General features: G+C 45.4%; 1 protein-coding gene across 1 annotated transcript in view; it reads right to left on the bottom strand.

The window, feature by feature from the left end:
* The window catches only part of GDI1 (GDP dissociation inhibitor 1), a 74,879-nt gene that overhangs the window by 36,653 nt on the left and 10,459 nt on the right, over positions 1 to 27,767 (bottom strand). The window contains exons 2-4 of the mRNA XM_069209499.1: positions 17,205 to 17,312; positions 3,519 to 3,618; positions 1,239 to 1,373 (exon numbers count right to left, since the gene is read on the bottom strand). Of these exons, the coding sequence (XP_069065600.1) occupies positions 1,239 to 1,373; positions 3,519 to 3,618; positions 17,205 to 17,312 (343 nt within the window). The remainder of the gene's footprint in view (positions 1 to 1,238; positions 1,374 to 3,518; positions 3,619 to 17,204; positions 17,313 to 27,767) is intronic.

Below are 27,767 nucleotides of genomic sequence, written 5' to 3'. Positions count from 1 at the left end.
AAATATAGTTCCAACTTTACATGTTGGCATAATGGCACAGCAGTGTTTCAGGAACACTGGGATCTAAGCAAGGGCATTTAGTGCCACATCACAAATGCTTGATTCACCACTTCCTGCTCTCTGCCAAAAAATGCTGCTATTGGTATGCCTCACACCAGCATGGACTTTAGTGTAAGCAAGGCAGAATTATAGCCTTATCTTTGGAGTGGTGGCCTTGGGTCATGTGTCCCGATTATCCGGCAACTTGAAAACCCGTTCAGTATTCTGTTGTACATGGGTCTGCTTTGTAATGTCTACATAATTCCATGAGTTGAGCTTCTCCTAGGTATGTTCCTAAGTCATTTGGGTCTGCACTGCTTGACATGTGCACATCAATGTAAGCGTCTCCTTTTAGAACGATGGCGGCGTTTCATGTGCCTGGGTGTCCCAGCAAGGAGTCTGAAGACCAAGCAAATGTTCTCGGTTTTGGGAGTCAAGTTTGTTGCCAGTCCACATCATTGTGAGTGGTTCTACTGCTTTTAAAAAGGAGTTTTACCTCAGTAAGACATGAAGGACCAGGCAATACTGGGATATGATGTACTTTCTGAAAGAGAGATGAAAGCTTTGTTGCAGTTGACATGCTGAACCTACTCTGTGTGTGAGTAAAGCTTGCTCCACTCCTACCTTTGTTGTACGTCCTTTTCGTGTAAGAGAAGCCTGTTCCACTCCAACCTCTGCTGTATCTGATTTGTGTGTGAGAGGAAGCTTGCATTGATGCCAGCTGTGCTGTTCCTGCTCTGTGGAGGGTGTGGGAGCACCTGCGTGAGGGGTTGCACTGTTACTTGCACTATACTTGCTTTGTGTCCGCGTGTAAAGCTGGCACTTGATTTCACCTATTCTGTGTGTTGGTGAAACCCGGGAAAAGTGTAGGATGGTAATGCAGAGTAAATAAAAGTCCATGAGAGGGTTTACAGCCCAAACCATAAGTGCAGCATGGGTGGAATGCTAAAGCCCAGAGCTAGGGCAAAAGGCAGCGCATGCAAGTAGGGAAAAGATTGATCTACAAGCCACAAGATGGGGCTACAGAGCACAGGGCATGGGTGCAATATGAGGGCACAGAAGGGAGGCCTACAACAAGAGAGGACAAGCCTGGACAAGGGGGTATGACTAATCAGGAAGAGGTGGCAGGGTGAGCCTGTATGATGAGCATGCCGGATCAAAGCACAAGACTAGACTGCAACATGCAAGACGTTACTCACTGGAAGCCAAGGCCTCGGTCTCAGTGGAAGGCACTTTGTAGATCTTTCCTCCTTTGTAGACAAAGCTGCCCTCCACAACCTTGAAATCGAGGTAGCGGGTCACCTCAGTGTATAGCAGCATCTTCACCAGCTGGCCTGGAATGGGAACAACAAAGGGGAAACCATGAAGTGAAGCAAGAAATGGGAGAAACGAATGGGTGCAAACCAAGGGAATAAGAAAAGGGAGACAAGAAAGGAAAGCTGGGAGCCGAAGCGAGGATCGGAAACAAGGAAGAGAAGTGAGAAGAGGGAGCATGAAAGGAAAGCAAGGAAGGAGGATAGCAAAAGAGGGGATTGAAATAGGGGTGTTGAGAATGACAGCAAAGAAGTGAAGAAGGAAAGAACGAAACAGAGGTAAAGATAGAGACAGTGGAGAGATCCATAAATGGAGAAAAAGTAGGTGAAGGACAAATGGAGAGGCAGGGAGAAGAGAAAGAAGTTAGAGTTGGTAGAGGAGAGCAAGAGTGACAAATATAAAAAGACCAGCAGCGCACACACAGATCTCTGCTGCCAGACTGCGCAGACACACCCCAGAGTCAACCACTGCGGAAAACAGGCCATTCTAGCCACACAAGACATAAAGCTCTGTCGAACCACCGGCATCGCGGAGAGGGGTAGATTGCAGCTAAGAGCGTGACTGAATTTGTTCATTTTGCAGCTTGTTGGTGCTACTCCGTGATAACCCAGGAGGCACTCAACAAATCTTACTGAGGGTGGTGTTAGAGTGACTGGAGGATGACAACTGGTATTTAAAGTCCACTGCTGTTGAGTGATTTTCTGCCACTATTATGTGGATTAGGTTTACTGGTCCTGACAAATTGCCACAATCTGTAGTGACAACATAGGCAAGAAACATCTGGACCATTATCATTTTTTCTCAATCTTGGAGCCGCTTCTGACCATTGTATCTATCAGCGGTTTCATTTTGCTGTTTTTAATCATAACAGCATTTCAGTTTTAGGGCATCTTCTAGTTATTTTTATTCACTTAAGTTACCAATCTACTCCTTGAGCGCCCGTTCTACCTCCAAGTTTGCAATTTGAAAGATCTCCGGCAAAGTGTCCCCCTTGAGGGGCCCTTTGGGCATTGCAGCACCAGCCCAATGAGGAGCTAGCCCGCAGATGAAGCATGACACCCAATTGGGTGGGTGAGGGCGTTTTCCTCACTCTTGGAGCTCTCCCTATTACCGACTGCCTACTCCTTTTTGTTTTTCCCCCCTGTTTTTTGGTTTTCTTCTGTGCACTGATCCTAATAGGAAATGAATACTGTTTAGGTAAAAAAAATCACAGTGTCATAAGCCTGACTGTTAAACCATGCACCATAAACATGAGAGCAAGCCCACACACAGCCGTCTGCAGGTGCAGTGTGCATTGCTTTCAGCGCTCTGGGGGTGCACTGTGCAGCACAGAACCCCACAGCCGTACTGTATCTCACATGACATTTAGCATTATCAATGCTAACACACAATAACACATTGCACAGCATACACAGCCCTCTGGAAGGAAACTGCACGGCACAGGTAACCCCAATGCAGCCAGCCGCAGGCAGCCTCACACAGGACCAGCAGCCACTCTACACAAACCAAACCTTCCCATCCTAAAACACAACAAGAGATCACCCTGGTGGAACACACTGGGGCAGGCCGAGACTACATCATTTTTAGGGTTGAGCGCACAAGCGCTCCATCCCTGTTGTAATCTCTTTGGGTTTTTAACCACACCCATGTCACGCCTGGTCCTTTCATTGGTTCGTAGGCTTGCCTTTTAAAATCTGCTTGATTTCATTAGTAAAAGCCGTGCATACGTCATGCCTTTTCCAGTGTTTAGCCCTCCTTGAGTGCACTGGTCAACTACTGAAAACATACAAGGCTCCATGCTTTTAGCATGGTTTTCTGACTACTTCATCTTTTTATTTTCCACGCAGCACGATCGCACCCAGTTTTACATAGCACAATCACGCTTGGTTTTCAATTTCAGCATGATCAGGCTGCGTTTTAAATAGCTCGATTGCGTTCATTTTTTTTCTTTCAATTTGTGTGGCAAGAAAAGTCCGGTTCGGAGTTTACAACGCTAATAGCTTTAACTCGAGCAAATGCGAGACCCGTTGCATTGCAAATGCTTATTACAGTTTGCATCAAGGGTCAGAGGTGACAGGAACAGTCCTGTAACTCCTTTTCTACAAAAGAGAGGGGGCTGGCAGGCAGCAGGCTGGGTGTGGGATACGGAGAAAACTTAAACTCACCGTTTGCCATCAGGAACTTGGGAATAAGATCCACGTTCCAGTCACGGCCTCTCCCCATGCTCTCTTGGGGTCCATCTGGAATGTCAAACCTTTTATAGAGCTGCGGGAAAAAGACACAAAGAGTCAGAAGTACAAATACACTGGCTGTATTTGCAAGACTGCAGGCAAAGGGTTATAAACGCAGCACAAGTCAACAGGCAATAACGGGCCTCTGAAGACGACAGCAGCTCCTCATACATGGTCATGAAGACTTGAAAATTAGCTGCTATCCCATACACCGCATTCATTCCGCCGTTCACAAACAAAGCAACTGTGCCCTTTCTAACTCAGGGACAGCTCAATACTGCAGAGCACTGGTTTCCAAACTGTGGTTCAGGTACCCCCGGGGGTCTGCAAAGCCTACTCGGGGGGTCTGTGTCTTCTTACAAAATTAAATAATATTAACAGATTAATAAAGTGTATATATCAAGTGGCTAAATGTACAATTTTAAACGTACTGTAAAGATCAAGCAATTTGAAATTGGATGCAAAAAATGAAGTTAGTATCCTCAGATTGATTGGAGGGAGCAGTGCGGGTGCGTCAAACAGAATAGAGTATGGGGGATGTGTGGCTCCAATTGAATTTAGAAAAGCTCCAACCTTCCTATTACATTTGTTTTTTACTTATATTTGTTTGCAAATTAAATAAAATGGGTTATCATTTGTGTATGCGTTTGATGAATGTTTGTTTCTGTATTTTGTGTGTACTCTTTGCGTTTCAGATCCACGACAATGTTTAGGCCAGGGTCCTCTGCTTCCAGTAATGACTCAGTGGGGGTCCCCAGATTCCAATAATGATTCAGTGGGCCTTCCAGTAATGATAAAGTGGGGGTCCACAGAAGTCAAAAGGTTGGGACCCACTGCTGTAGAGCGCCACACCAACATTGCCTCCCTTCTATTGGATGTCTTCAGTCTTGGGCCTTTGTAGAATTTCATTTTTAGTAATCATGTTTCCACATTGTGTGCTTCGTCCAGAATTTGCCTTTAGTAAGCCAAATCTCCAGACCATTTTTAAAGACTTACATTTTGTAATCAATTCACATTGTTAGAGGGCTCTTCATTTAGTACAGATCAAGCAAAGTTTCAAAAACAAACAGTAGTTTGAAGTTCAGCTTGAATATAATTTATTTTGCTCATTTAGCACACACTGCTAACAAAATCACTTCTAGGGGCTCACCTCTGTAAAGCTATCTGTGGAATCTCAAAAGCAAACAAGGAATTTTAAGAGACGTGTGGGACAGAAAGATTCAAATCTAGGTTTTTAACTCAGGTGACAGCTGGTTCAAAAGCACTGAGGAGTATCTGGTATTTTAGAGCTAGATAATAGATCTTACTGGGTTTGTCTAACTGCACTCTGCCTTGGGGTTCCTGGAGCCATGCCACAAGTGCAGTTACGCATCAAAGCTAGTGCCTTGAATCGGATACTGTTCTCCACCAGCCGGGAGCTCATGGTCCTTCCTGACGCTTCTAACAACTGACATGGCTTTCGAAGACTGGTCTAACTTCAGGAGTCTGTAGTCATTGGAGAAGAGAAACAGACCAGAGGGATAAGAATAAAAATGCAGAATGAGGAGTTCATTTGTAACTGCCCTGATGAAAGGTTTTCTAATTTCCTGAACAATAAACACAATTTTCGATTATCTCAGTTAAAATAAAAGGCAGAGTTTGAAGGCTGCAATGCCATTTGCATCCACGTTTATAGAGTTTTTTACGTAAACGCCAGCATCGCTATCCTTTGAAAACGAGTGATCTTAGTTTACAGCAAACACATGGGGTTAACTGGGTGAAGCGTTCTATGTTGTTTGGACAAATAATCATTACTTCCGCCTCGGCCACTTTGAAAAAGAAGAAGTTGGATCTTTTCCAGGCACCGGAGGCTGAGGCAGAAAGCCAGGATGCAGAGTCAGGAATATTAGTGTACACTTGGATGTTGGCCCCATTGGGGTGAAATCAACAATGAAGCTAGATTTACTTGGAGCATGGATAGTCAAGGAATGATTTCAAACAGGAGAAGACAGTGAAGGTGTCATGGTCTCCAAAGGGATCACTGATATTCCCCTGGAAGCAGCTGTCCCAGCTTAACTAACCTCCTCAGTGTGAAAGGAGCAGGTTTCTAGCCTGATGGGAACCCGACTGACCGCAATGAGAATGGTGACAAAGAACACAGAGAACGTCAAAGAGACCCAGATGGAAGATGACCCGTCAAAAATCATTGTTGTGCAGTCAACCATCTTTCGAAGGGCAGCCAAAGAAACTCAACTCCTTCACTCCTCAGGAAATGCTCAGTAGTTATGTGCAGAAACCACAGCTGAGAGCAGAAAAGGAAGAAGCACTATAACAGAGCCAGACACTCCAAGACAGAATCCTTCAGACTCAAGGGGCCTCCCTACCTTCTGAGGAGGAATCTTGTGCGGGGGATTCAGCAGAACATTGAGGACTGAGCTCATTGGCTGTCCTGCGCCCTACAAGTCACATGACCTCCTCCTTGTAAGGCAGGTATGTATACCTGGGAGTACAGCGAAGGAGACTGGTGGACACCGTGAAGGAGGGTGGGACTGAACATTGATACCTCGGCAGTTACTACTGGGAGTACTGTGTTTACCTACTCCCAAGCACCCATTGCCTCACACACCTGAGAAAATTCTCAAGGCTCAATTTTCTGTAGGGGCAGCTGTGGCCTTAACATTAAGGTAAAATATTTATTTTAAATGGCCTGATCAGGCCACACAAAGTCTTCGGGACGTGTATTCTGCGCATGGTATGCACGTGGGGCATAGCCGAAAAGACTGCCTTTTAGACAACATCCCTAAGTCTCCAGATGCTGCCAACACGTCCACTGCAGGTGCATGTATGTTTTAAGAGGACTCTCTTCTGGAAGCTAAAGATGATATAGCTGGAGGCGACGGTTTCACTGACAGGCCTACGTCCATCGCAGGAAACAAATTAGCCTCTTGGAAGGACGTCTGCATTGTGCTTGTGTTTATTTGTTCAGCATAATGAACAGTAGAGCTTGCTGGGGTTACATTAAACAATATTTGGGATGTTAACACAGGATGTTTTCAGAAGAGAGTCTGCTTTTGCAGAACTGTGCGTGGGGGCAACAGAACGTCAGAATGCAGGGGCTGCGCCACTTCTGCCCAATCAGTACCGTCACACCAAAACACCTTACTAGCGCACAGCGCCTTACCTGCCCTCCCAACATTACAGAGTGACAAGTAATTGTGGCAACCCAAAAGGCATGACACTTTACCCGCTCTCAGGGAACTGTGGAAAAACAGTTTAGCCCTTTTCATACATTATGTCAATCATACATATCCAGAGCAACAGTAAAAAAAACACAATGAAAGCAAACAGTATATTTATTGTAACTAACATAGTCTATTATGAAGCAAATTAGATGCGATTGTAATACTGGCAATAATTATAAAAATCACAATAGCAGTTAGAAAACTGTATATCGCATAGTGCCACCATAATGCACATCTAGTGGCCTGAGCCCACCCTGTAATAGTATGTGCAAGAAGACTAATATTATTATTTGTGCTCTCCGGGAGCGGAGGACCCCACACCTCTGTTTACGTAGTCAAGCAGTCCTCATAGGGGAGTGTAAACCCAGTTTACACAGGCTGCATGCCCCAGAGGGCATCTGTTCACAGATGAGTCAGCCCATCTAGAATCCTCCTCTCTGAATCTAAACACTATGGAACCTAATTTATAATGTTAGCTCGATACAGTGAAATGCTACTGTGTTATGTCTGTAGGAGCCTGGGAACTATTGCTAGACGGACAGAAAACAACACCTAGTACGTGTTGTGCCCACTGAGCAGTCGGAGAATGTAAAGACAGAATCCCAGGTAAATGGTTGCACCACAAGTGACATTACAGTGTGTGTCAAAACAATGGCACGAAAGAAAAAATGTGCGATGTAGGGCAGTGCAAAGCAAAGACATTGTGATTTCTAGAGTGCTAAGAAATGAAGCATAACTATAGTGAGCCCATGAATGGCCTCATGACAGCGAGTGTTTGGCAGAGAAGCTGGGGAGCGAAACATGACAATAAGTTCACTCTAGCTATTGTTAGTATTTGGGAGATCGGATGCTGATTGGAGGAATTTAATTTCATTGCGACACTGACGGTGAACGATATACAATGGTGTCTGCAGCATTTAACAAAACACACAGTGAAAGGGACACCAACCAAGAGGATGTGGGGGTGGTGGAGCTCTTCGGTGGAGGGAGGGGGTGTTTGAGGGGTGTCCTGACAGCGTCGCGGGATAGTGATGGCTAAAAGGTTCAGACGGATCCTCTTTAATTGGAATATCATCAATGGACGAAGACCCAGTCTCACGGAGGAGAAAGCGGGCTGGTTGATGGAATACTGGGTTTATCAACAAGGGGACACCCAGGGGTCTACAGATACATGATTTCCTTCAACCAGGAGGGCAATGTTTTGGCTGATTTTAACTAAAAAATGATTACTATTTTTAAATTTCACATTCAACTACACCATAGTTACCTTGCCATGTAGTGGTTCGACTGATGTAGTGAATTCTGCATTTTTGGCATGCGCTATAATGCATGCCATATAATGCGGAAGTACAGCTGAAATTTTGGGTGAACACTCTAAATATCATGGCCATGAGTGGAAAGGCACTCAGGGAGATGTTCAGCCTTGGACACACACCACCTGCCCGCCGAGATGTTCTGTTGAGGCACTAAGTTTCACTAAGACGAATAGGTCTAGCTGGGACTTTCTTGAAGGGCTGAAAATACTTATCACCCTGCAGAGAGAGTGCAAGTAGCAGTTTCGTGTAATTGATTGCGCCTGTCCACATTCCTAGTGAATGCTTCTGCTATACATAAAGTCCATGGCCAGAGCACCGAAGCAAAATTCCCAGGCCAAAAGACACAAGAAGGTGGAGTGTGACACCCCCTGCTTGTTCCCCTTGGAGGATGGAGATCTGTGGCCGACACAGACAAGGAACATGTTCCTTCTGATGAGCAAAAGCAGGGCTTCTGAACCGGAAATTCAGACCTCAGCTCCAAGACATTCACACAAAAGAGGTCATGAACATCCAGGGGATTCATGGTAGCACCCCTACTTTATCTGAAGATTCTGCTACCAGGGTAGCGTACATGTACAAAATACAAAATGAGAATCTCTAACTGAGATTCCTTTTAGAGTGCCGCCAAAGAAGGCGATGCCCTTCAAAGCACTAATTCTGGCAGTTTGTACCTCTAATGTATACCCTCTTACTGAGGGTTTTTTTTTTTAATACTATTTTCCTGTGAGCTAAATTACCTTCACCGGGGCAGTGGAGGGTCCAATGGGAATCTTGCAGAGTTTCAAGCACCAAAACTATTGTTACAAGTAACGTATTTTTTGGGCAGCGTGAACCATCCTACACGTAAATGCTTTGTATAAACTGTGCATTAGTACTGCTGCTTGCAGAGGAAGGTATGAAGCAGGAGGAGGGCCCAACTAGTGCTTTGAAACTCTCTACCCCACTTCAGCTTCTCTTTGAGACTGAATCCTCTCTGATGGTGTATCCACATCACCATCTCACTGCTCCCAAATGTGATGAATGCAGAAGTTACAACACATACTATGGCTGCATCTACCTTCCTTCTTGAAGGTGCCTTTCTCTTCGCCTGCAATGCTTTCCCTGCCGGGGAGCAGCACGGTTGAATTGTCTGTACATGGCAAATGGTGCTCCCTTCACTTGTGGTGGGTGTGAGCCGGAGAGCACTGCTGTGCCTTTCTCACTACTTGGTATCCTGCACTGAGTAGCACATAAACACACTTGTGAGGTACCATGTAGACCACTGATACTCAAAGTACGGCCCGGGGGTGCATGCGGCCCCCCTGACTTTTACATGCGGCCCCAAAGTCAAAAGCAGCAGCGGGCTGAATCAGCGCTAACACTGAGCAAGAAATTAAATAAAACAAGCAAGCATTTATGTAAAGGTTAACTGAAATTAACGAAAGGCAGTAACTGGGTTATCCTGCACTGTCTATCTTCAGAAACACCTTTATTTTCAAAGCGATATTGTAAAAATATGATTAAATCCACTCAAAATTCAGAAAGCGTATTTCATTAACATATAAAACAGTACATTGAGAACTTTTTTTTTTTTAAGTAAGTTTTTAAACATGAATTTGCATTCGTTTTTCCCCCAGCCTGACAACATTGTCAATAGTGAGCTAAGATGCATGTCACCTGTTAAGTGCACCCTGTGGGTTGGGTTCCTGTTATACACAAACATGATAGTTTATTAAATCAAACACAGGGGAAGGTTTTCCACATCCCACATCTTGAAGTCATGTATTTTGACATGCTTTTGTATGTGATATTGAAGAAAAATGGAAAGTGGAACAAAACAATTGCCTAGAATCACACAATTTGATAAATTGGGGAAGCTGGGATTAATTCTAGTTTGCAGCTGTTATGTGTTTCGCTTCCAGTACAACCACTTTACTGGCACCACTCCCTGGAACTTTCTCCTTCTGAGTGCCACATTGCTGCAATCAATGTGGCCCTCGTCACATCATAGATCAAAAATGTTGGCCCCCAGAAAAATGTTTGTGAGTACCCATGATGTAGACTGAGGTCTTTCTGCAACTGAACCTGGGTTCTGAAAGAAAAATGGTTATGGGATGGGCACAAGATGAAAATTAGATTGTGGAACTTGGAAATGTGTTCTCACAGCTCGCTCAACCTGTTGTATTTATAGATAATGTCCCTGTTTTTTTCGTGACTGAATATCAGCCAACCTATACAAAGAAGTAACAGCGATTAAAATGCTGTTTTTATTGTCAAGTGTTTCAAGGTGCCCTTGCACCTTGGTTCAAATGGAGACTCCATGAGACCCCCCAAAACACGATATACAAGTTCCAAGTTGGCACTGTGACTGTACGTGAAGGACCAATCTTCTCTCCCCTTGATTATGTTTAAGTGGTTGGCTTGCTTTCCACTGCCCCAGTCTTCTGAAGGCTGCAACTGCAGATAAATTAGGTCTTACTGACGCATAAGTAAGTCTATTTCAGTATCGCTTGTTAATGAAACCCATTGTTTTAACACCAACTAACAAAATGCATCCGCTTTACTGAATCTCACTTCTGTTGGTGGTTTTCTTGCCTAGTTTTATCACCTAAATATCTCTTTTTGGCAGATTCATAGGTGCGAATACTACGACTTCAGGGCTCATGAAACTAAATTCACACTTTTGAGTCCTGGGTAATAACTCCTTCTGTTTTCCATTGTCAGTCCATGTGGAAGAATCATACGTCTCCACATGTTCTGTGTGACATTGTCATGAGAGCAGCTGAATAGCATGTTTCTGGAGCCCAGTGTGATGTTGGTGGTATCCTGGTCATACATGTGGCTCTGCACCGGATTACCAGTGGAATCACAGGTAGCAGTGGAAAGGTCTAAGCAAAAAGCAATGTTTTGACATTTTGCGTTTTCTCTTGACAAACAGATCTATGATTGCTGGTCCTCATGTCTTGAACATGACTTCAACAAAATGGACACAGAGTTAGAGAACTAGAAATTTTGCATTCCTCGTAAATGAATATGTAAATGGAAGATCTCTGAGTCCCCGACTAACTATAAATATTATTCTCCATTTCATAAGAATCTGTTGGGTACGCCTTGTTTCGGTGTCTATGCTCCTCCTGGTTCATTATTTTGTCATTGACAGATAAACTTAGAGTGACAACACAACCCAAAAGATTTTTCTTCAAGAAATTGGCTCACATGAAAAAAATCTAAATACTAGAGAGCTAAGAGCTATCAAACACTGTAGAAGAATTGGATGGAACGATGTCACAAAAGGCAAATGTTCAGCCTGGCTTGGCCTCTCTGAGTCTCAACACATCCCAACGCTGATTTCTGAAAAAAGTGCTTATTTTTTCTCAATTCTCGTGTTATTTTGGGATAAATCATAAGTTCACTTTTGTTCTGTGGGAGTCAGATTGGTGTTACAAAAGCCAGCCATAGGTTATTGTAGGAAAGTGCCTCATTTTGACATGGTTACCCACATATGGTAACACGTGGTACATGATGTGATTTTGACTGAAAGTGCACTGGGTTCCAGCTAACCAGGCCCCCACTGCAAGATCTCTTTACCCAAAACTGCACAGTTGTTTCCCCAATTGGCAAACCCTTTAGCATCCTCTGTAAGGCCCTAGTAAATGGTACCGTTGGTACCTATGGCCTGAGATACTAAAGAGGGTCCCTAGGGTTTGAAGCACAAATTGTGCCACCCTAAGGGACCCTTCACCAAGCACACGACAGGCTGCCATTGCAGACTGCGTGTCTCAGTAAGACAAAAGTGAAAACACGACATGACACATAGCCTGCGTGCCATGTTCTCTAACACTGCTTGCAATATATGCAAGTCACTCCTCTAGCAGGCCTTACAGCCCTAAGGCAGAGTGCAGTATTTTACAAATGAGGGCATATCGACCAGAGCAGATATGCCCCTGCTATGTCTCTGTCGATTCTTAGACATAGGAAGTGGGAAGGGAAGCCATTTTAAATACATGTGCTGGACACTGGTCAGTAGGAGTTTCCAACCTACATGATGGCTTCACTGAAGATAGAGATGTTCGGTTTCAAACATCTCGTATTGATAAACCCTCACTGATGCCAGTGATGGATTTATCAATACATGCATCCAGAGGGCACTTTAGAGGTACCCCCTGAAAACTTACCAGCCTCTGGTGTGCCGGCAAACTAGTCTGAGCCAGCCTGCCACCCCAGACTCGAGTATGACCTCCCAGGGTGAGAGTCTTTGCTCTCAGGCGGCAGATACAATGCCTGCTCTGGGACATCCAACAGGATGACCTGCAAATTTACATGCCAAGGCAGGAAGCTTCAAAGAAGCCCACTGCCCTTTGTATGCAGATCTGGCTTCCCTCACAGGAGAGATGCCAACCCCCATGCCCCAGGGCCTATTTGGCACCTGCACAGGTGGGAAATTTAGTAGTGTACTGCGACTGCTCCAGTCAGCAAAACCCAACACCTGAAGGCACCTGTGCACTTGACACCCCTGAGCCGTGAGAGGAGGACCAAAGGTGCCCATGTGTTCCCGAGCGTTGCGAGGCCTGAGCCCCGCTGTTGGTTCAGCCCGACTAGCCGCCTGGCCAGAGCAGGCAGCCTCTTTTTGCAGTGATCAATCTCCATCGGAACGTCGACAGTTGTACCCTAACTCATGATGTGATTGGTAATTGGTTCTTTGTATGAGTATAGGTACTAGCTTAATCTAACTTATACTATGTCAGTTTCGTATGCCTGAGCTTGGCTAATGGACATTTGTACAAATTTATGAGTGACTCCAATTGTTTATCATATGTGTACATAGAGTTGTTGAATAACTGTGCTTGAAAGAGTCATCTGACATATTTAAGGTGTCCCTTGTATTCAATAAATATTGTATTATGAATTGTACACAGATTTCATTGCATCTCTATGTGTAAATTATGATTTATAGTGTTTGCTGAGGGACCCCTGTTCCCTTCAACAGAATATTTGCTCAGAGCCTCTGAATTTTGTTCTCCGGACAAACGATGTGCCACCAGTGAAACGCGGTGTTGAATGGTCCGTTGCCAAATACCTTGAGAGTCTTCCTGGTTTACGCACAACCTGGCTGTGGTATTGTCTATTTGTCTTCTGCTACTTTCCCCTGTGTTGACTTTGGAAAGCTTTTCCTGCTATAAACACTGTCTCTAATTCTAAGGAATTCATATGATTGATCACATCCGCTGGTGCCCAATGACCTACGACTAGTAGTGTGCTAATACGCGCACTCCATACTGTGAGTATCTGTTATTGTCACTGGGGGGATCAGTTCAATAACAATCTGCTCTTTGTTATTTTTTTGTGTTCACCACTTCAGTTTTCTTTGCATCTTGATTCTTACAACCACTAGCTCCTTCGAGTCTCCTGTGTCGAGACCACTAGTGTTAACCATTCTTCAAATGGTCGCATGTGCATTCGTGCAGGTGGTGTCAGATGTTCGCAGATGCTGTCGTTCCCAACAATTTATCACAGTTCTTACTTCTAGGTTGAGCCCCTGGCATGGGTGAACTTGTTCTGAAATGCCAGTATTCTCTTTTAAGTTGATACAGCCATAGATGTATTTGTGGTCAATGATGCTCCCAAGAATGTTTTTTGCTGGGACGGAATGGGGGTTGACTTCTTCATGTTGACTGTGAATTGCAACATCTGAATTAGACTGATACATGCTCGCTAAGCATTATTGAAACACGTTTCTTTTGAATAGATCATTGCGACAGAATGCTCCATCACCTAAGTTACATAGTTACTCCCACTAAACGCTTAGCAACCAATCCTAGGGCAGACTTTATCCAGAAAGTTAATACTTTGAATTGAGAGTGAATCCTAATCTGGAAGAATAATTCTGGGGGTCTAATGTCGCCAAGAAGTCTCCTGTTTCCAATAAAGGAATGACATCACGAAGCCTTATCATCTGGAATCGCAGGGTCTTGCTAAACTTGTACCACAAATGCAGATTCAGTCTTGGTGTTGAGTCTTGTTTTGGTATTAGGGTATATAGAGTAAACGCGCTCTTTCCGTTCCTTGTTAAGTGTTGCCTTGAGGGCTACCAAGAGCAGGGATTCTTAAACCCTTTGGCTGAATTAGAATACATTGCTAATTTAACCACTGTTCTGATGAACTCTGCCCCTAGTTGTTTTAATCACAGGAGATTCGTCCTCATATACTGATGGATTGAAAGCTTGCAGAGAGGTGGTACCAAGGTGTACATGATTGCAACACCACCCTAGAGACTGCCTAAACCAGAAAATCATTAATGAGGGTAAAATGGAATTAACATACCCTTGGATGGGCTGCAGCTGCCAACACAAGCAAGGAGCAATCCCTGGAAGCCAATGTAAGCAAAGAAGGCCATCATTTACCCTGAGTGGACAATCTCACCACAAAGTACTGAGTTTCGTCATACGGTGAACAACTTGGATAAGGTCAAGTAAGTGTCTTGTATGTCAACGGGAGTAACCAAGTCCTGTTGCTACAGGAAGGACAGGACATACGAATATGTGACTGAACAACTAGGTCTTAAACAACTATAGCCTAAACCACTACTGCTAAACAACTAAAAAGTCTCTACAACTAAGTACTGAACAACTACTGTCTAAACAACAATTGTGCCTGAATAACAATTGCCTGAACAACTAATATATATATAGATATTCTAAACAACTAACAAACCATAAAAACCAAAATGAAAACCTTAGCTTAAAATTTGTTGTTCAGGCACAATTGTTGTTTAGACAGTAGTTGTTCAGTACTTAGTTGTAGAGACTTTTTAGTTGTTTAGCAGTAGTGGTTCAGGCAAGTAGTGGTTTAGACCTAGTTGTTCAGGATGTTTCCCGGACATACACATCATTTGTTGATTGTATCCTTGCTTTTAACCTTCAACATTGCTTTGCTGCCTTTTGGCCTGGTTTCCGCTACACAAATACCACACAAATGCATACGTACAGGTGGCTTTCAGAAAACCGCCAGCAGCGGGCGCTTGGCTAGCTCATAACTTGGACTTGCAGTAGAGAAAGAGTCGTCTCGAAAAAATCTAAAATAATAGCCGTCGCCCACCTTTCAGAGCAAATTCAGTGCTAAAGTAGCAAACCGCTGCAGGTGTATAACCTCGTCTGGAAGGCAGGGTGCGTCTGCTTTATGGTTAAGAGGAAAATTACGTGAAGTGAGAAGGGAGTTTGACCCTCATATATATGAATCTAAGAATCTGTGCTTCTTGAGCAAATTTTTAAAAAATGAGACTCCTCCACACATCACTGATGTATAATTTCTGAAGTTTCACTCAAAGGCAAAGAGAAGTGAGTTATATTACATTATATTGGCTGCTGTGTTAAAGAAGACGAGAAACTGACATGTGTAGCTATCTGAATAACAACCATTTTTGGGCTTCAGCTTCTAAAATCCAGGGTACTGCTCTTGCCCAAGGAAAAGGAAAAGTAAGGAATGGACTTGGGCTTTGAAAGTGGTTTTGTAAATCTTCAAAATGGACTAAAGTTTGCAGTAGGTGTGGTTGTTACTCTTCCATTCTGTGGAACCATAGCATTTTGTTCCACTAGCTGATCTCTCATGTTTCTGAGTTATGTTTCTGAGTCTCAACAGGTGTGTGTGGGTCATTCACAATGAGAGCTACAGCTGGTCCTATAACAGCAGCGAAGGAGTCCCAGAGAAACTTATCATGAACTGAGGTAATAGGAGAAGCCCCAGGTACAATGTCTCACTGAAACTGGACAACATATGCGCTAAGCTGGCACAAACAGGTGCAGCATGGTTCCCTCACTCCAGCTGCCCCACTTCACCCAGTAGGGAACCCTTCGTGCAGAATTCAGCCCAGTCCAAGCGGTTCGTCTGGTTACAAAGCACACCATGCTTGCAAAGTGGTATCCACACCTCTCTTTACCTCCCAGCCCCAGCACCGTGCCTCGTCTGCCATGCTGTCCACAGGCCAGGCTCTTCTAGTGCCATCCCTACCCTCGAGCCCCAACACCACACTCTTACTGCCATGCAGTACACAGGGGGCGGTGTCTCTACCACTCAGCCCTCCTGGTCCCAGCACTCCACTCTCCCTGCTGGGCAATCCCAGTGTCCGGTTCTTATAGCCGTGCCTCTCAATCCTCCAGATCCAACCCGCACTCACCCTGAGAGCAGCCAACAAGCCGGTCACTTATAGCCGTGTAACCCAAACTATGCACCGTCCTGCAGTGCAGCCCACAGCTGGTGCACCTCTAGAGGTCTCCTCACTCCGAACCCCACTGACAGCCAGCACCACAGTTTGGCTTACACGCAGTCCACAGACCAGGGTCTTCTAGCAATATCCCTTCTCTTCAACCTCTCCCAACACCGCACTCTCCCTGTCATAAAGACCAGACTCTTATAGTGATATCTCTACCATTAACACAGATTCCAGCACCACTGCACACTCGCCTTGCCGTACCGCCATTGTCAACCCTTCGTAGCCCCAGCACTGCGCTCTCCCTGCTCTGGTGTCCACAAGGAAGGCTCTTCTAGTGATATCAAGCCCTCCTAGCCCCACCACCACGCTCTACCTGCTGTGGTGTCCACAAGCCAGTCTCTTCTAGTGACTTCAAGCCCTCCGCGCTGCACACCGCACTCTCTCTGCTGTGGTGTCCACAAACCAGTCTCTTCTAGTGATATCAGGCCCTCCACGCTGCACACCGCACTCTCTCTGCTGTGGTGTCCACAAGCCAGTCTCTTCTAGTGACTTCAAGCCCTCCAATCTGCACACCGCACTCTCTCTGCTGTGGTTTCCGCAAGCCAGTCTCTTCTAGTGATATCAAGCCATGCACGCTGCACACCGCACTCTCTCTGCGGTGGTGTTCACAATTCAGTCTCTTCTAGTGATATCAAGCCCTCTACGCTGAGCATCGAGCTCTCCCTGCTCTGGTGTCCACAATGAAGGCTCTTATAGCGATATCAAACCCTCCTTAATGCACACTGTGGTCTCCACGCTGGGGTGTACACAAGGGAGGCTCTTCTAGAGATAGCAAACCCCCCACGCTGTGCACTGGGCTCTCCCTGCTTTGCTGTGCACAGACAGATAGGTCTCTTACCTCCTCCAGGGGGGTGATGGACGAGCTCTCGCCACCGTAGTAAGGATTCCTGTCCATGTGAAGGACCTTCTTCCCATTCACAGACATGATACCCGACAAGATGCATTCCTGGTGGAAAGAGAGAAAGCAGAGTCTGAAGTTAGGACTTGTGAGGGGTAGAGTCAGAGAGAAGATATGTGGCACTGCACGGACTCGATGTCCCACACTGTTGGTTACACAAACCCACATCTACCACCCACACAAAAACATGTTTCAAAACAGATGTCCAGCAGCACATGATTAGGCGTTTGCAGTTTTTTGCTGCAGCTTTTAGATGAGTGCAGGCGACAAAGGTACAAGCATGGAGTGAAAATCCAAGAAGGAGTGAAGCAAAAGGCAGAGAGTTTTCCAGGATCAGAGGGAGGTGGCACAATGAGATACCTGGCTGGCATCAGCAGGAAAATCCAGATTGTTTTGATTATCTTAAGGGCTTAAGAGCAACAGGTGCAGCCTGATGTTTAAACCCCACTCACTGACCAACACTAACAATAAAACTCTGGGCATTTCAACCAAGTGACCAAGGCTAACAAGAACAGGATGGCATTCTAACCATAGAAGTGCATACAGGTGTTCAAATCATGCCCACTGCCCACCAGCTGTAAGAGCATTCAGTGATCTAATTATAACAATATACAAACCCTTGCAAGACCAGGTCAGGATTCAGACAAAACTCATTAATTAATGCCAACAAAACAGAGTGATATTCAAACTTTACTCTCTGACCACAGCTAACAGGAAAAGTATGAGTAGCCCAATAAACTGAGCAGTGTGAACCAGAATGGGATGCCTTCTAACCACACCCAAGGCCCAACTCTAACAAGTGCACAGAGGAACCACAGCCCATGCCCTGCAGCATTAAGAACACACAGCACCTTAATCACAGTGATCACCATTCCCTTCCAAGAACATGGGGGGATTCAGACAAATTCATTATCTACCAAAACAAACTGCTACTCCTGCCAAACTCAGATGCATCAAAGAGCCGGGTGTCTTTCTTAAGAGGACAGATGAAACCGGGCACTTCGACTTCTGAAAATGTAACAAAATTGTGTCCAGCTTTTCATGAATATGTTTATTGGTTTGTAGTCACCAGATTAATATCCACAAGTAAATGCATCAATATATCAGAAATGTGGAACATAATTGTACAATTAACAACATTAGTACAGTCTTTACCAAAACTTTGTCCCAAAACATTCACATCCCACTGCAAGGATAGTGTTTTTTATGAGGTAATGCTGAGTGGCACTTTCTACAGAATTCCTCCATGGAGTTTAACAGTATTTGTAATGAAAGATTTTTAGCAACCTATGAAAGAGGTATTTGTTTTTGCAATGCCTGGGGTTCTTTGGTCCTAAATTACACAAAAATTCCTAAATTACCAAGAAGTGCACTTTTTATTAGGACGAGCGCAAAAGAGCTTCCGACCTGTTGTAAAGATTGTGGGCTTTTTACCACGCCCATCACTTTCATGTGTTTGTGGGCTCGCCTTTCAAAAATCCTCTGAGGGCGTTGGTAAATGGTTTACGTTTGACCCGCCTTGCAGACTGACCCTGATACATGGATTATCGCATGACTGCTGATAGGTTCTATGTGCACAAACTACTTTTTTCCTTCTGTGTCTCTCCTTCTCACTCATGGCGCCATGGCGCTTTGAATCGACTCACACTGCCGTCCCCAGCACCTCCCGCCCATCCCTCAGCTTCCTGTTTGTGTCCACAACAGCATCACTAAGAGTCAGTGCAGGGGAAGTGTGCCCGCCATACAGTCGCAGAACTGTAAGCTCTGCTGCTGCCCCATCCCTGTTCTGTTTGGCAGACACCACCTAGCCTGGCATGGCATGCCAGGCCTGGGAGTCTCTAAGTGAGATGAATCAGGAGCCAGGGATGAATGTTGAAATGATCCATCAGCTACCAGTGAAAGAGGGGCTATTTTTTAGCGTGGCGGGGCAGCTACCAATGAAAGCGGGGCTACTTTTGACTGTGGAGGGGCATCCTATTGACCAGATGTTGAATGGACCATCCCCAGGAATTTAGCGGGTGGAAGGAGGAATATCTCAGGCTTACTCAAAGAAAACCTATAAGTAGACACGTAGTGCTTTCTCAGTGTCCCAGAGGTTAAGATATAAGAAAACATAATTGGTCTATACTGCCCACTGTCACTGAAATCATCACATGTGCCCACACATAGACCCATATCCCACAATCAGCAGTCACCCTCAGCAGGCCACCACTCCAAGTCTCAATCTCTTCAAAACCTGCAGCAAAGGAGACAAGACAATCATCAGCAATGTGTAGTCGTACACGAGCAAACACTCACCAACTTGAGAGGCCCCCGCTTCACTCATAGACGAGTCTAAGTCGGGGTGGAGATACCCAAATGAAAGAAAGACCCTAATCAAGGCTTTTTGAATCCTGCCTACTTCTCCACTAAATCAGTATCATGGGAGGCTTCCAAACTCTCCTCTTCAAACATCATCTCCTGGGCCTCCTGTTGAGTGAAGAGACCTCCAAACTCAAAATACATAGGACTTGTCTCAGTGATGGAGGACAATGTGCTCACCCTTTTAAAAAAAAACATCCGCCCTCCTTCACGTTATCTTTCAAACCGTCTCTGAAGCACATCACATGCTTCTTGTACCTCAATTCTTCACCCCACAACGTTTATGCTGTCTACAGACAGAGACTGACCAGTAGCAGCGGATTACCATGAAAGAACAGACCCACCCTTCGCTTCCGCTGGATACTAAATGGTGCCTTGTTGTCACCGTCGCCTTCTTCTGTCAATCAGAGATTTTGTTTAGGACATTTTCCTACTGCATCTGAATCTCATGGCAGACAGGATTCCTTTTCACATCTGCTACACTATATATGGTAGGGTTAGATAGGGCACACATAGCCAGGGGTAGGGTCCTTTAGGTCCTGATAAAAGCCCTGTGACAAGAAGGAGCACATTTAGAGGGCAGAAACATGTTTACAGCACTTATGTGATTAGGGTGGGGTTTTAAATTCATTCACTGCCCCAGCCTTTGTTGCTTTCAGCCTCATATAAAGAAGGGTTAGTATAGGATAAAGGAATTAAATATTCATAGACTTAATATAATTGTAATTTTTGTGACCTTGCTCACACACAACAAATTGCCTACAAGCGAGAGCTCTGGGAGAGCCCACTGACCAGATTGCTGATGAAGGAGTCAGGGGTGTCTCAAGGATTTGGGGGCCCTGGGCCAAATGTATTTTGGGGGCCCCTGTTCAGAACAGCTTTGAATTTATGATCCAGTTTCAGCTCTTTCATGCCCTCTTTGGTCAGGTCACTGACACTGCACAGGCGCACTGGCCCAAAGTGTTTTCAATATTATAACACAACAGCAACTCACTAATATTACTGCAAATAATCTCTGTGACACCTCCCTTTCCTCATATGTGAGGTCCTGTTCTGATCCAAAAGAAACTATTTTATGGATGTTTCTTGAAACATAAAGAACATTTCTCTGCATAATATCTGTAATAGACTTTAACACATCACCCATATTGAAAACAAAGGAAAGGAAAACGGTATTTAAAATAATGTCTAAACATTACTCAAGGTCATCAAGGCTGGACTCTCTGCAGAACAGAGCTGGCTCTATCAGGGGGCCCTTGAAAGGCTGGGGGCCTGACCCATGCCTTAAAAACTCCCTGGAAGGAATGCCCATATGGTGATGCAAGCCACCTGGAGCGAGTGAGGAGTTTGTATCCTTTTTGTGAGTGAGGGGAATACCTTACCCCATTTAAAGGGCCTATCCATTTAAAAGTAAAAAACCTCGTCATCGTACCATTCTTCTTCAATAGCACTCTATCAGATGCCCAAGGCACACATATACCAGTGTAGTTACAGTTAGCAATACTGTGAAAATGGACCCAATAACCAGACTATTCAGTAAACTCCAATGTGGACATTCCATGTGGGTCCACATGTGGCCAGAAGGAGGTGGACACCAAGCATCTACTCAGCAGCAGGTGAGAGGGAGGCGTGAAGAGCATGTTACAAGGTACTGTCGATGATGTGTAACAATGTGAGGGTACAAGGAAGATGCATGGGTCAGATAGTGATCTTTCTATGACTCCTAAATCTTCGGTGCTTCTGGGGGCACCTCCTGGCTCTGTAGAACTGTTCTTCATGGACTATACATCTGTTCAAACCTCACGCCCAACCATGTAATGTGGGACGGTCTGCAGCACGCCACAACTGCGCAACGCCCCTCGACGTCAATACTATTCCCGGGTTTAACGCCTTTTTTTTAAAACATTTTATTTAGCAAAGAACAAAAAGAAAGATTAAAATACATTGCAAAGTGGACAAGTGAAATGATACCCTCAAACATGTTAAACTATATAGTAGTTAACTTTCCCAATAGAAAAATACAAAAGTTGAATAGAGATGCTGATGTGGGGTCAATGGGTCAGTTTCAAATAGGGAAAAAGAAGGAGACTAGAAAGAGAGAAACTGCAGAGAGTCTGATCGAATGATAGCCTGATACACACATATTAGGAATAATAAGCCAAAGACACAGCAGATTCTAACTATATGTATATATATATATGGATGAAGTTAAGTATATTATGCCCTGTATAACTAGAAGTCCATTTCATTTGCAGTGCGTGACAAGTAATTATTGCGTGACATCCCCAGCTGTTGACGCTTGATGAAAAGCTGTCCAGTCTTTGGCTTTCATAGCGTTTTGAGACACTGAGTAGCCTCCAAGTCTTCAAACACATGGAGCGGTGCCAACTTGTGAGAGGGGCAAATCGGCCAACTGAGTACCCCCAAGAGTGAGGCAAATATCTCTCCCCGAAAGGGAGGGACAAAAAGCCCTCTTGTGTGGTGCAGAAGAATGTGCCGTCCTCTGTTCTGCATCTAGTCCACATCTGGCAAGGGTTCCTGCGCACTCACCGCAGTCCGTCGCAGGCGAAGTAACATCTTACCAATCTGGCATCAGCAACCTACAGTCAGGTTTCCTGGATGTCGCTTTCTTTGATGGCATCTAGGTGGGTTACAAATCCTACTGTGACATCATTCCTCAGATGCCCCTTTAAGGGCCATAGAGTCTGTGACGTCATGCATTCATTGCGATAGGGAGGTAGTGATGCCTCTATACAATACTCGCTTCCTTTCTGCAATAAAGACCTTGCAGCACCTTCTTAATGGACACTGTTCAATGGTGCCACTGATTTTCCACTTGTGGCGATGGGTGAATCCACACACAAAACATGCGAAACACTTTCCGCTTTGTCTGAGTATTATGATGCTACACTTAGTTGTAAAATCCACATTACAAAGGATGTGAGGATGCTGAACCTCTTCCTCTCGTTGAGTCTGTGCACATATTGTAGTTGTTTCTTTCCTTATTCTCATATCTGGCTAATGTGATGTGCTGGGCACCAGAAGAGTTTAGATGATAATACTTGAAGTACTTCGCGGAGTCAATAAACCTGTCACCACTGGGGATGTTACTGTCGTACTATGCATATCTATCCCCTGAAGGATATAGAGTTGCCCTATTCTGGGAACAGGGTGCCTCATGCTCATAGAAAGATTTACGAACAAGGCGCAATGTTTTCAAGGCCGTCATTCTGCATTTGTAGGACAATTCTTAAGACAAAACTTTGAATATGTTGCAATTAGTTCTGTGTGTTTGCTGGAAAGCCCAGATAATAGGTGCAGATGTAATCTAGACCAGACACTACGCAAGGCGCTACCAACGTGGCGTATAAGTGCTTTGGAAGATACTGTAAAACTTGCCCACAGATCGGCAAAAGATGAACGCAGAAGCAAGACACTCAATTACCGTGAGCCCTGAAGGACAAGTCCTGGAGACCACCTCAGGCGCGTGAGCACATGTTGCAGAGTTCTAGCATAAGGCTTTTGTCTGGTTCTGAGGGAGCATTTCAGATTTTGTGTGCAGATTTTGAGGCCACGGGATTCTGTCCAGTTTAGAAACCAAACTTGTGCCCAATTGTGGGGGTCCGGTCTAGAGTACTGCGTTCAGTTCTAGCAGCTCCATCAACTGTGTGATGTCCAGCTCTTGAGGCCACATGAATCAATGAATAAAGACAATCTATAAAGCCGCATCTACTCCTCAAGAGTGTCCCCGTGCTACTCTACTAAGATCAGAACCCCTTTGCAACAAGTTTGATGAGAAAAGATGCGTTTTTAGTTCTTTTTTTAAGTGAGCCTCAGACTAGGACACATGCAAGCGGGTGGAAGCTCACTCCTTGCCTTGCCTCCCAGCACGGAAAAGAAGAGTCCTCCTGGTCTCACCAAGCGAAAACCCGATGCATGAAAGTTAGGGCTTTGAAGAGGATCCTATTCTTAAGGAGAAGCCAGTGCAGTTCCTGCAAGTACGAGGAGACTGAGTCCCTTCTCGATATCCCAAGATAAGCCGGGCCACATTGTTTTGGACTGTCTGAAGTTTCCCAGCTTTCTAGCCAGGCCCACCCATATAGAGACAATTGGAGTACTCCAATCTAGATGTGATCAGAGCATGAACTACTGTCCTAGGGGTCTCAACACGTAACAAGTCCAGCGATTTCATGTGGAACGCAGCAAGCCAAAGCAGGTCCCAGCTACAGAACCAATCTGGGTACCCTTGGACGGCTTATCATCTATTCTGACACCCTATTTTTAGCTGTCGTGGTTGGAGAGGGAATGATATCTTGCTTTACCAAACTCGAGAATCTTGTTTTTGTCTGCATTGCATTGGAGAAAGCTTTTCTGCATTTAATGCAAGACATCCTTCAGAGATGTAAGGAGAAAAGAGATTTGTGAGAAGCAACTGAGTATCATCCACATATGATATGGCCACCACCGCACAAGACCAAGGTGAGCGCAGCTACTGAGACCGCTCAAGCTGGTCATCACCGTTGTAGCTTGGGACTCAGCTCGCGCTCTATTGTAACCCCAAGAATCCACCTTGATGGTCACACTCCAACGGGTCAATACGCGAGTACAAGAACATGATTATGGACTCTCTTTGATCAGTGACCAAGAAGTTACCTTGAGTAGTGGAGACCAACCATGTAAGCACCCTGTCTGGATGCAATGTCTTGCAATCTAAAAGAACAGGGTCATTGGCATAATGAACCACCTAACGCAAGCAGTGGGCATTAAGGTGTTTCAGCAGCCCATTACTCCAACTTGGCGTGGGGCATGTGGGTAAACTGTTTCGCTTCACATCTAATGGCGCAGTCCCGAAGTCGCTACCCTTTAATAAAGGGGACGGCCAACTTTCCACGAGAAAGGAATCGAGCACACTCTAGCAATCTCACTGAACAGTAATGACACCCAGCTCAAACCTCTGCGTCTGTTCATAAGAACTTATTTGGAATTAAACTAGGTGAACCTTCAGTCAAGCTGTTACTCTACCACACAGTAAAGCGAGTAGTACGACTTAATATCCTGCGTACTTCCACCTGTCACAGTTGTTGGACCACAGAAGTTCCTTACTCACCACAGGCGGCTGTGCTCTCACCAGCTACTTACCCTGAGCACCTTTATTTTCACTGAACTTGAACATATTAGCCCATCTTCTTTTATCAGCAAGTTACCATTTATGGTATGTTTATATTTTATTATAATAGCTGCAGCAGTGGAACTTCTAACCACTAGCTCTTTGAGTGGAATGGTTTGGGTCCAACAGGCTGGACAGAGACTCTTGATGGTTGTGGACTACTCACACTGAGGATTGTGTGGGCACAGGCTGGGAATAGGATGTGGTCCTTTTACCAAGGGGCATCTGCTGCCACCTGGATATTTGCGTGATGGATGGATTGCCTGCTGTGTTCACCAGCTGGTCTGCTTGCCTGTGAACTATCTTTAATGTACTGGAATTAATGCAGGGAAGTCCACCATCTTCATTCCATTGTAGCTCGTTCCCTGGCAAAAGAAAGAATTGCACCACTCCATTCCCCATCCCTCCTTGGCATCAACAAGGATGACATGGATCAGGAGGTCAGCCCATGCATCTGAGTGTAGAGGGGCAGCCTGTCTTCCAGTGTAGGCCTGGTTGCCATCTCTGGAGGAAGAGCCCCAGTTGCCCAACAAAATAGCTTCTGGCCAGACAGAATGACTTTCCAAGGCTCTTCCTAAGAGAGGCCTAGATCCAGGCAAGGGTTCACTAAGAAAAGTACAGGATAAGTAAATGCCAGAAGGACTCCAGCTTGGGTTGCTTCTTTAAATTAGATTACCTCGCCACAAAACAAGAGTTCAATGGAATCCTTTAATCGAGAGGGATGAAGGGGGCTATCTGCAGTAGATTTAGACAGCTCTGGGCAGAAACACACGCCTCACTGTAACCGTTAGTCATCATGGAGCGCGGGAAGCCTGTCGAGGCCGACAACCACTGGCTCACTCTGCCCCAGTGAGCAGGTCAGGGGAATCTTTATAGTGTGAAGCCTCTTCTCAACTGGCCTGGAGTAGGACAAGATCTCCTCGAGAATCACCACTGTACTGTCTTCAGCTGGAGAGTCCACTGGCTTCACCACTCTCTCTGTGCTGGCGTGCTAACTTGTGAATCCATCACACATTATACTGAAGATCATCTAGAAATTGTCAGAACTTTACGCCTTTTCTGCTGGACCTCCCAGTAATTGCTTTATTCCATCTTCCTTTTGTTGCCAGCTGGCCCATCTTTGACGCTCCAGCCTCCAAGACTGACAACTCTCACTTGGCAGGAGGTCCAGACTCACGCACCTTTGCCAGCAATCTCTGTGCAGCGCTTTTTCATATAACTCGTTGCCCCTGGAGGTGCCTCAAACTTAAAACCACCCTCTGCCTCCGAAGACCTGCTTTGCTCATTAGGGACCCGAACTGCGTACAATCAGGACCAAACTAGCTGCTTAGAGTGCACTCTGAATATGACAGTGTATTTTGGGCCCTCTACAGCTGTGGTTCCCAACCTGTGATCCGGGAAACCCCTGGGGGTCCGCAAAGCCTCCTCAGGGGGTCTGCGACTGCTTAGAAAATTAAATGATATTAACAGATTAGGCCCACAGGTTTCAGTATTGACTCAGTGGGGGGTCCCCAGATTCCAATAATGATTCAGTGGTGGTCCCGGGTTCCAGTAATGATAAAGTGGGGGTCCACAGAAGTCAGAAGGTTGGGGACCACTGCTCTAGAGACAGCATATAGTTGTTACTTGTCTGCAGGTGCTAACCAGCACTTTCTTCCTAGGAGTGGTGAACAAAGGAGTTGTTGGTGCAGCAAATCGCCTTTTCAGTTCTGATCGATCTCAGTAGTATGAAATACCAATAAGTCCGATGGATGCTCAAGGGCTGTCAGCAGCTTTCTCGCCGAGCTCCCATTTCAGCCATGGGCCTTGGATACTCATGGAACTTCGAGTTAAACCCTGAACTTCTCAGTCCCCACCTACCAATGGCTGGTGCTGTCCCAACAAGCCCAGGAGATGGTGCTGAGGCTGCTACAAAGCATTAGTCAGATGAAGCAAGCGAAAAGTTGGAGCTTGTTGCAACCTCTGTTCTACTGACCTCAATAGGCTGCTGATAGGGGAACCAGGACAGAATGCAGTCCACAAGGACGGCGTGTCCCTGGCAATCCACAACAATATGTGACCATCAGTAAAGTGGCCCTAAGCATATGGTCTGACCAAAATTTTCTGTCACTTGCCTTGTCAGCCAGGCTACTGAGAACATTCAAGCATCTGAGAGAAACAGAACTGCCCCTGCAGACACCAGGCAGATGACCTCAGCAAAGGTCTAAGAGATGTTGATTGTGAACTGGGGCTACCCAACCACAGGTCTAAGAGATGTTGATTGTGAGCTGCGGCTACCCAACCACAGGTCTAAGAGATGTTGATTGTGAACTGGGGCTACCCAACCACAGGTCTAAGAGATGTTAATTGCGAACTGGGGCTACCCAACCACAGGTCTAAGAGATGTTGATTGCAAACAGGCGCTACCCAACCACAGGTCTAAGAGATGTTGATTGTGAACTGCGGCTACCCAACCACAGGTCTAAGAGATGTTGATTGTGAACAGGGGCTACCCAACCACAGGTCTAAGAGATGTTGATTGTGAACTGGGGCTACCCAACCACAGGTCTAAGAGATGTTGATTGTGAACTGCGGATACCCAACCACAGGTCTAGGAGATGTTGATTGTGAACTGCGGCTACCCAACCACAGGTCTAGGAGATGTTGATTGTGAACTGGGGCTACCCAACCACAGGAATATACACATAATCTGAAAAGTATAACTCAGGGAGCTTGGAGCACACTTCTGAAAGGCATGGACCTAGCTGGAGCTGTGAGTGAAGGTCCATAACTCAGGGAGCTTGGAGCACACTTCTGAAGGGCATGGACCTAGGTGGAGCTGTGAGTGGAGGTCCATAACTCAGGGGGCTTGGAGCACACTTCTGAAGGGCATGGACCTAGCTGGAGCTGTGAGTGAAGGTCCATAACTCAGGGGGCTTGGAGCAAACTTCTGAAGGGCATGGACCTAGCTGGAGCTGTTAGTGAAGGTCCATAAC

Source organism: Pleurodeles waltl, chromosome 10, assembly GCF_031143425.1.
Source record: "Pleurodeles waltl isolate 20211129_DDA chromosome 10, aPleWal1.hap1.20221129, whole genome shotgun sequence".
NCBI classification, from domain to species: domain Eukaryota; kingdom Metazoa; phylum Chordata; class Amphibia; order Caudata; family Salamandridae; genus Pleurodeles; species Pleurodeles waltl.
This window is presented reverse-complemented; position numbering and strand designations above follow the sequence as displayed.